The sequence below is a fragment of the Pristiophorus japonicus genome, unplaced genomic scaffold, assembly GCF_044704955.1.
Source record: "Pristiophorus japonicus isolate sPriJap1 unplaced genomic scaffold, sPriJap1.hap1 HAP1_SCAFFOLD_3909, whole genome shotgun sequence".
Classification (NCBI taxonomy): domain Eukaryota; kingdom Metazoa; phylum Chordata; class Chondrichthyes; family Pristiophoridae; genus Pristiophorus; species Pristiophorus japonicus.
This window is the reverse complement of record NW_027253771.1, coordinates 1921-12263: the sequence shown is the minus strand read 5'-3', so window position 1 is coordinate 12263 and position 10343 is coordinate 1921. Positions and strand designations below refer to the sequence as shown.

The window sequence follows — 10343 nt, the reverse complement described above, 5'->3', positions numbered from 1 at the left end:
CTCGCTGGGGCAGAGAATTCCACAGATTCACCGCCCTCAGAAGAAATTCCTCCTCATCTCGGTTTTAAACGGGCGACCCATTATTCAGAAACTATGCCCCCTAGTTCTAGATTCCCCCACGAGGGGAAACATCCTCTCTGCATCTACCCTGTCACGCCCCCTCAGAATCTTATGTCTCAACAAGATCGCCTCTCAGTCTTCTCAACTCCAATGAGTACAGGCCCAACCTGCTTAACCTTTCCTCATAAGACAACCCTTCACAACAGTAGTGAAACACCCTCGCTCCCAGCCCCAAGCGCGCACGGCCGCCACCCCTGCCCCCCCCCCACTATTTCCCTTCCGATCCATTCCCGGCCTCCCCCAAACACTCACAGAGAAATCTCTTTTGGGCGTCAGTTTCTTGGGGAAGTGATCGAAGGCGTAGGATTTTGTGCAGACGGGGTAACGGTTGCGATGGATCTTGTAGAAGAGGTGTGCAGATTTGTCCAGGCGGTAATCGCAGTGTAAACATCCTGATCCTTCACACCCTTCGGCCTCCCTGCGGGATTGAAAACAAGGTCAGGGGGGGTGAACAGCGTGCTTGCAACCCCTCCCGCACACTCTCCGACGCAGCCGAGCCTCTGATACAGCGTGGGCCACAGCAAGGCTGGGTGGCACGTCTGTTCAGGAGTGGGGATTGCCTTTCTTCTGACTTTCAATGGCCACGTCCCATTACGTTTAAGGAATTCCAGTTCAAATGCGACACGTTTAAAAAAAAATAATGGTGCCAACTGTTCATTGGGGAATTCAGGAGAAACGTCGTTGCCCAGAGAGCGGTGAGAATGTGGAACTCGCTGCCACAGGGAGTGGTCGAGGAGAATAGCATCGATGCATTTAAGGGGGAGGCTGGATAAGAACATAAGAAACAGGAAGCCCTGCTCCGCCAGTCAATAAGATCACGGCTGATCTTTGACCTCAACTCCACCTTCCCGCCCGATCCCCAGATCCCTCGATTCCCTTAATCAACAGAGCAAAAGAGATAATGTTACGTATTTAATCCTTAGAAACCTGCATGACACCTGACCACCAGAGGGCCCAGCTGTTGGGAGTCCCAAGGGATCCCCAGCATCCCTTGGGAGCACAGAATATAAGCAGACCACCCACGAGGTACCTGCACTCTGGAATCTTATTAAAGGAGCTAAGGTCACACTTGCTCATCACACACAGTATTCAAGTCTGGCCATTTATTATGAGCGTAACAATCTGGTCATCATCGCAGTGCTGGGTGTGGGAGCTTGCTGTGCCCAAGTTGGCTGTCTCGTTTCCCACATTACAACAGTGACCACACTCCAAAAAGTACTTCATTGGCTGTAAAGCGCTTCGAGATGTCCGGTGGTCGAGAAAGGCGCTACATAAATGCAAGTCTTTCTTTTATAAAAAAATTAGCGATGAACACACGAGGGAGAAAGGAATAGAAGGATAGGTTGATAGGTTAAGATGAGAATGGGCGGGAGGAGACTCAAGTGGAGCATGGAATGGTGGGGCCGAATAAATTCGATGCAAAAAATCCTTGTTGCCACACCAGCTTTGTATATTGATGTCCAAACCTCTGTAAAGGAATGTCGGACGCTACAAAAATGCATCACTTAGACACAGGCTCTGCCCTGATAGCCCGAGCGCAAATTTTCAATGGAGGAAACAGGGGGAAAAAAAAAAAAAAAAGAGAAATCTGAAAATCGCCAATCAAAACAGGATCCACATAGCTCCCCTGACGGTTTGGCTGCTTACTGTAGCAGCTGAGTCCTACAGATCAGTAAAGAACCAGGATTAATCCCGGCCCGTACTGAGATAGCTCCTGCAAGTGTGCTACAATCTGCTTAGAGCCTTACAGTAGTGTATCGGAAAAATCAGCCAGGGCTCCTGCCCTGGATCACTACCCAGTCAGAGGTGCTGGAAAGTGCGAGTGTGATCTCAGGGCAGAGACAAGATTGGGTTCTGGGCTTACACTGGGACTATAGTTGGGTGGGGGGGGGGGGGGGTTGGTGTAGATTGGGCTTGTATGCTCTGGAGTTTAGAAGAATGAGAGGTGATCTCATACAGGATTGTGAGGGGGATTGACAGGGTAGATGCAGGGAGGGTGTTTCCCCCCCAGGCTGGGGAGTCTAGAACCAGGGGGTCACACAGTCTCAGGATAAGGGGTCAGTCATTTAGGACTGAGATGAGGAGGAATTTCTTCACTGAGGGTGGTGAATCTTTGGAACTCTCTGCCCCAGAGGGCTGTGGAGGCTCAGTCGTTGAGTGTATTCAAGGCTGAGATCGATAGATTATTGGGCGCCAAGGGATATGGGGACAGTGCAGGAAAGTGGAGTCGAGGTCGAAGATCAGCCGTGATCTCATTGAATGGCGGAGCAGGCTCGAGGGGCCGAATGGCCAACTCCTGCTCCTAATCCCTATGTGCTGAGTGGAAGGCAGCTGCTGCTCTGCAGGAGGGTTGGGAAACCTGTGTCAGCCTGGGCAGTGCCACGGAGTCACTAACCGTGGCTGGAACCCACTTGCCCGGTCAGTCAGGGAACAGCAGCGAGAGGGGGTAGAGGGGCTCGCGGTAATCTCTCACTCACCTTTGCAGTATGTGTAGAGGTCCAAGACGCAACAGGTCCCCACCACTGCCTCCAGGGGGATAATCTCGTACAGCGGCACCCTGAATAACTCGTTGTGGTAAAAGCGCCTCGATGGGGAGTGATGGGTCTCGTGGGGCCGGAAATAATGGTGACCAAAGGCAAATCGCTCCCCCCTGTCACAATATAGGTTATTGACACTTCAATAAAGACCAAACTTCAAAATACTATACATATAATACTGGTGGGTACAGGTCTGTCACTGTATAACACTGGGGTACAGTACTGGTGGGTACAGGTCTGTCACTGTATAACACTGGGGTACAGTACTGGCGGGTACAGGTCTGTCACTGTATAACACTGGGGTACAGTACTGGTGGGTACAGGTCCGTCACTGTATAACACTGGGGTACAGTACTGGTGGGTACAGGTCTGTCACTGTGTAACACTGGGGTACAGTACTGGTGGGTACAGGTCTGTCACTGTGTAACACTGGGGTACAGTACTGGTGGGTACAGGTCTGTCACTATCACTGGGGTACAGTACTGGTGGGTACAGGTCTGTCACTGTATAACACTGGGGTACAGTACTGGTGGGTACAGGTCTGTCACTGTATAACACTGGGGTACAGGTCTGTCACTGTACAACACTGGGGTACAGTACTGGTGGGTACAGGTCTGTCACTAACACTGGGGTACAGTACTGGTGGGTACAGGTCTGTCACTGTATAACACTGGGGTACAGTACTGGTGGGTACAGGCCTGTCACTGTATAACACTGGGGTACAGTACTAGTGGGTACAGGTCTGTCACTGTATAACACGGGTACAGTACTGGTGGGTACAGGTCTGTCACTGTATAACACGGGTACAGTACTGGTGGGTACAGGTCTGTCACTGTATAACACTGGGGTACAGAACTGGCAGGTACAGGTCTGTCACTGTATAACACTGGGGTACAGTACTGGTGGGTACAGGTCTGTCACTGTATAACACGGGTACAGTACTGGTGGGTACAGGTCTGTCACTGTATAACACTGGGGTACAGTACTGGTGGGTACAGGTCTGTCACTGTATAACACTGGGGTACAGGTCTGTCACTGTGTAACACTGGGGTACAGTACTGGTGGGTACAGGTCTGTCACTATCACTGGGGTACAGTACTGGTGGGTACAGGTCTGTCACTGTATAACACTGGGGTACAGTACTGGTGGGTACAGGTCTGTCACTGTATAACACTGGGGTACAGGTCTGTCACTGTACAACACTGGGGTACAGTACTGGTGGGTACAGGTCTGTCACTAACACTGGGGTACAGTACTGGTGGGTACAGGTCTGTCACTGTATAACACTGGGGTACAGTACTGGTGGGTACAGGCCTGTCACTGTATAACACTGGGGTACAGTACTAGTGGGTACAGGTCTGTCACTGTATAACACGGGTACAGTACTGGTGGGTACAGGTCTGTCACTGTATAACACGGGTACAGTACTGGTGGGTACAGGTCTGTCACTGTATAACACTGGGGTACAGAACTGGCAGGTACAGGTCTGTCACTGTATAACACTGGGGTACAGTACTGGTGGGTACAGGTCTGTCACTGTATAACACGGGTACAGTACTGGTGGGTACAGGACTGTCACTGTATAACACTGGAGCACAGTACTGGTGGGTACAGGACTGTCACTGTATAACACTGGAGCACAGTACTGGTGGGTACAGGTCTGTCACTGTATAACACTGGGGTACAGTACTGGTGGGTACAGGTCTGTCACTGTATAACACTGGGGTACAGTACTGGTGGGTACAGGTCTGTCACTAAGACTGAGGTATGGTACTGGTGGGTACAGGTCTGTCACTGTAAGACTGAGGTATGGTACTGGTGGGTACAGGTCTGTCACTGTATAACACTAGGGTACAGTACAGGTGGGTACAGGTCCGTCACTGTAAGACTGAGGTATGGTACTGGTGGGTACAGGTCTGTCACTGTATAACAGTGGGGTACAGTACTGGTGGGTACAGGTCTGTCACTGTATAACACTGGGGTACAGTACTGGTGGGTACAGGTCTGTCACTGTATAACAGTGGGGTACAGTACTGGTGGGTACAGGTCTGTCACTAAGACTGAGGTATGGTACTGGTGGGTACAGATGATCATTCCTGAAGGTGTTTAAAACATTTTAATGACTGGTTTTGTTGGCCAGCTGCCTTACTTTTCATTTTTCCAGAGCTTCTCGATGCGGAAGATGTCGAGCTTGTCCCGGTTGATGTGGGACAGCAGTCTGTAGGACTGCCGGACCGGCTGACCCTCGGGCCCCCGTCGATTATCTCTCATCAGATAGACGCAGTCGCCTGCGACAGAACACACACACACACACACACACACACCGGGGTCACGCGGGGTTTAATCAAAGAATCGGAGAAAGGAGGCACAAAAAAAAATAAAGTATAAAACTCCTAAAAGGACCCCAAAAAACCGCTGAGAAAGCCTGGGGTTTAGTTCCGTGCGGTAGCACATTCGAGCGCTGTTTTATAGCAGCGGCGAGATGGCTACACGAGTTGCTGATTGCGTTACGCTCGCACGCGAGGGACGTTTACCGGGAGCGTTAACCCATGCACAACCGTGGCCCCACCGTCTTCCGTCAGCTGGTTTGCCGACTGCACAGGATCGCATCAACCCGCCTGGGAGACTCTGAAGCAGGCGATTATGGAGGGCACGTGGCCCGAGCTTGCGTTTGGCCAGTGCGGACGGCCGGCTCCCTTCCCTGCGGGGACGCGGCGGGAGCGCGCCGGTCCGAGCCGCAGACAGTCACGGGGGCTTGGGGCACGCCAATGCGGCCGGTTGCACGGGTACAGCTCCTCGTTTTTCTTGGCTGGGTCAGTGGCTGGCGTGGTGGCCTGGAGCAGAGCGGAGAGAATCCCAGCTCCCAGGGATTGGCCCGAGAGCGCTGCGAATCAGCTCAGCTATTGCACGGTCGAGACCATCACACAGGGTTTTACTCCACCTCAACTGCCCCGCACCACTTGGCTCTTCCTCGGGCTGCCTTGCCCCCCCCCCACCCTCCAAAGAAATCTCCTCTCCCCACCCTACGAGGCAGCTCTTTTAAGGTCACTTCGCATATTCCACATCGCCCGAGGTATAATTCTGTGCAAGCGGGCAGTACTGGCTTCCCGCAGTCGCCCTCATTAAGCCACGCAAGTAACCCCACCCTCCGCCCCCAGCCCCCGAGGCACCTACCATGTCGCAGTAGTAGGTCGTCCCGCAGTAAGCAGATGTAGTACACACAACCGGGCTGGGCGTAATGTGGCTGTGGGATCATGGGGACTTCCTGCAATAAAAACAACCACAGTGTGTGACAGAGCAGCACACAATGCTCCCTTTCAGCTGCTCGGGCGCGCGGAGCTCCATTGGGGGGGGGGCGGGGGTCCCGGTGTGGAGCTCCGCTGGGGGGTCCTGGTGCGGAGCTCCGCTGGGGGGGGGGGGGGGGGGGAAAGAGAGAGAGAGAGAGAGAGAGACCCGGCAGGGAGCTCCGCTGGGGGGTGTCCCGGTGCGGAGCTCCGCTAGGGGGGGGGTGGAAGATCCCGGCAGGGAACTCCGCTGAGGGGCCCTGGCGCTGAGGTTAAAGAACCCATGGCATCACATGGCACTATTTCGAAGAGCAGGGGCAGTTCGCCCCGATGTCCTGGGGCCAATATTTATCCCTCAACCAACATCACGAAAAACAGATTATTTGGTCATTATCGTAGTGCTGTTTGTGGGAGCTTGCTGTGCGCAATTTGGCTGCCGCGTTTCCTACATTACAACAGCGGCTACACTTCAAAAAGTACTTCGCTGGCTCCATGGGGCTTCCGGTGCTCGTGAACGACACTATATAAATGCAAGGCTTTCTTCCTGGATCATTACCGACATTTGATATCACTGCTGAAACTTTCCATAAGTAGGACTTACGGGAACTTAACTGCGTGCAATTAAGTGAAATATCGACAGCTGTTAAAGCAGCAGGAAAAAGTGCTGGAAAAAACGTTACCTCATCGAGAGCCATGGCACACGAGGTTTAACAAAAGAACTGACTTGAACACCCCGCGCGTACAATGTTGAACAGAGTGCACAGTGTCCTTGCGTATTGATGAGGAGTCAGCTTACCCTCTCCACTGGTCGGGGATCGCACTGCTCACACAGGTAGTGTTCAACGTCGGCAGTTACGCGCATGCAATCACAGTGCTGCCACACCTAGGGGGAAGGGGGACAAGATGTGAGTGCACAGCGCAGTGCATTCAATTGGAACATACAGACCACCCAGCTCTATGGACACGTCCTCCCTGCTCAATTCAAGGCTGCTAACTACACTTGCAGGCCACAGCAATTGTCAGGCACCATAACCCACAACCCAACACCCCCTTCAGTGTGCCAGTGTAGCCTTTGGTCGCCTGAGGAAGAGAGTGTTTGAAGACCAAGATCCCGGCACCAAGCTCATGGCCTACAGAGCAGTAGTGATTCCCGCCCTCCTTTATGCTTCAGAGACATGGACCATGTACAGCAGGGCGCCTCACACAGCACTGGAAAAGTACCACCAACGCTGCCTCGGCAAGATCCTGCAAATCCATCGGCAGGATAAGCTTGCCAGCGTCAGCGTTCTCGCTCAGGCCAACATCCCCAGCATCGAAGCATGGACCACGCTCGATCAGCTCCGATGGGCGGGCCACATCGGCCACATGCCTGACACAAGACACCCGGAAACAGGCACTCTACTCCGAGCTCAGTCATGGCAAGCGAGTCCCAGGTGAGCAGAGAAAAATGCTTTAAGGACAGCCTCAAAGCCTCCCTGAAAAAAATGTAACATCCCCACCGATTCTTGAGAATCCCTGGCCCATGGCCGCTCAGAGTGGAGGAGAAGCATTCGCGAAGGCGCTGAACACCTCGAGTCCCTTCGCCGGGGAGCAGGCGGAAGCCAAGTACAAACAGCGGAAGGAGCGCACGACAACCCAAGCTCCCCACCCACCCGTCCCCTCCAACCACCTGTGACAGAGTCTGTAGATCCTGCATTGTCCCATCAGAACTCTAGTGTGGAAGCAAGTCACCCTCGCCTCCGAGGGACTGCCGAAGAGGAGAAGTTGCTCGCCACCAGAAACACGCTCATTCCTCCTGCCACATCGATGACCATCTTGTTGCTTAACTCTCACCTCCTGCGTGACAAGGTCACGGCTATCTTCCCCTCTCATTCTAAACGTCCTCATTTTCGATCTCGGGTCCTCTGGTATCTGAAGAATTCACTTGGAACAATTTTGTCAACTTCGAAAACCTCAAAGCCTCCTTCCCGGAGAAAACAAGCCCAACGTCCGCAAGTTGACTGCATGAGTTAAATTCCTGAGCGCTGGAATCACCTTTGCCGCTTGCTGCCTTACCCTTGCAAAGGCAATTAAAATTCTTCCCCTGGCTCGGTGACCAGGGACTGGCTGAGGAACCCCTTTTACAACCACAACACAACCTCTTCCGCTTTTGCACTCTGCTCCTCTAACCCACGACCACATGCACCTCAGCAAGAGCTGAGCACTGGAGCAATAGAATCAGAAATTTACAGCACGGGAGGAGGCCATTCCGGCCCATCGTGTCCGCGCCGGCCGACCAAGAGCCACCCAGCCGAATCCCACTTTCTCGCTCTGGGTCCGTAGCCCTGTGGGTTACGGCACTTCAAGCTGTGCACATCCAGGTGCTTTTTAAATGTGGTGAGGGTTTCTGCCTCTACCACCCTTTCAGGTCGTGAGTTCCGCCCCAGACCCCTACCACCCTCTGGGTGAAGACATTTCCCCTCAAATCCCTTCTAAACCTCCCCCCAATTACTTTCAATCTATGCCCCCTGGTTGTTGACCCCTCTGCCAAGGGAAACCAGTCCGTCCTATCCACTCTATCCAGGCCCCTCATCATTTTATACACCTCAATCAGGTCTCCCCTCATCCTCCTCTGTTCCAAAGAAAACAACTCCAGCCTATCCGATCTTTCCTCATCGCTAAAATTCTCCAGTCCAGGCAACATCGTCGTAAATCTTCTCTGAACCCTCTCTTGACAGATATTTTGACAGATTTACCCACTGCGGCCGACTTTCATCCTCAATGACTGTGCACAAGAACTTGGCCCATCAGGAATGCTTCGAAGACATGTGGTTCCTGACAATCATCCACCAGGAGCACTTGTGGGAAAAACACCAGCACACGGATACTGTAGGCACACGGATTACAGGAGCACAGTGCAAATCAAGGTTCACTGGCTGTGATAGGAACAGAAGAATTAGGAGCAGGAGCAAGCCATTCGGCCCCTCGAGCCTGCTCCGGCATTCAATGAGATTATGGCTGATCTGATCATGGACTCAGCTCCACTTTCCTGCTCTGTTCCCATATCCCTCGATTCCCTTAATATCCAAAGAACTATCGATCTCAGCCTTGAATATACTCAACGACTGAGCCTCCACAGCCCTCTGGGGCAGAGAATTCCAAAGATTCACCACCCTCTGAGTGAAGAAATTCCTCCTCATCTCAGTCCTAAATGGCCGACCCCTTATCCTGAGACTGTGTGACCCCCCTGGTTCTGGACTCCCCAGCCCCGGGGGGAAACATCCTCCCTGCATCTACCGTGGCAAGAACATCCTATAAGAATTTTGTACGTTTCAATGCGATCACCTTTCATTCTTCGAAACTCGAGAGAATGCAGGCCCAGTCTACTCAATCTCTCCTCCATCCCAGGAATCGGTCTGGTGAACCTTCGTTGCACTCCCTCGATGGCAAGTATATCCTTCCTGAGGTAAGGAGACCCAAACTGTGCACAATCCCCCCCCCCCCCCCATTGCAGGAATCCCAGGATGTGGCTTTTGGGGACATCAGAACAACACAGATATTTAAAAAAGGAAAATACAGCGGATGCTGGAATCTGAAACAAAAACAGAAAATGCTGGAAATCTCAGCGGGTCGGGCAGCGTCTGTGGAACGGAAGCAGAGTTAGTGTTTCGGGTCGATGTCATTGATGTTCTCGACCCGAAACGTTAACTCTGCTTCCTCCCCACAGATTGCTGCCTGAGCTGCTGAGGTTTACAGATATTTAAAAGCCACAACCAGGTCCCCTCTTTATTTGCCCCCATAAGATGAGACCACCGGGCGGGGGGGGGGGGGGGTTTAATCGATCTACATTTATCGCCATCGACAGTCCCCTCGGGGATCGTGCCCAGTTCTGCCCCGGAAGCGGCCACTCACCATGCACTTCTCGCACTGAATCATCAGCCCCTCGTCCTTGTAGAGGCCACAGATGCAGCGGATCACGTCGTCGTCCTTCTCGTTGCCGTTCTCCTTCTCGCCCACCGAGGTCTCGCTGCTGTCTGCCTCGCTGGCCGTCTCGCCGATGATCTCGTCGATCTGGGCCGAGGCCTCGTGCCGGGCGTTGTAGTAAACCTTGCGCAGGCGGCAGACGTCCCGGCCCGTCGGAGACTTCCGGCCGTAGTATTTCTGAAGCGTACAATTTCGATTAAGCACACACGGGGACTGCAGCGCGCAAATAGACAGCGCTCACAGCTACATCAGTCTCACTGTTCTATTCAAAAGAAACGGTGGGGGGGGGGGGGGGGGGGGGAAAACGGGGGACGGACGGACTCTCCCAATGGTTCGGCAGGTACATATCGGAGCAGGAGTCGGCCATTCGAGCCTGCTCCACCATTCAATCAGATCATGGCTGGTCATCGACCTCAACTCCACTTTCCCGCCCACTCCC

At 53.1% G+C, this 10343-nt stretch overlaps 1 protein-coding gene across 1 annotated transcript; it reads right to left on the bottom strand.

Moving 5' to 3' along the window:
- Positions 1 to 372: 372 nt before the first annotated feature.
- On the bottom strand, positions 373 to 10081 carry LOC139250565 (histone-lysine N-methyltransferase ASH1L-like; the record flags this gene model as incomplete). Its single annotated transcript, XM_070872956.1, is given in 7 exon segments — positions 373 to 503; positions 506 to 538; positions 2598 to 2770; positions 4807 to 4945; positions 5832 to 5922; positions 6738 to 6824; positions 9833 to 10081. Coding segments are annotated over 7 exon segments (903 nt in total), but the record flags the coding sequence as incomplete, so codon positions are not given.
- Between the last annotated feature and the right edge of the window lie 262 nt (positions 10082 to 10343).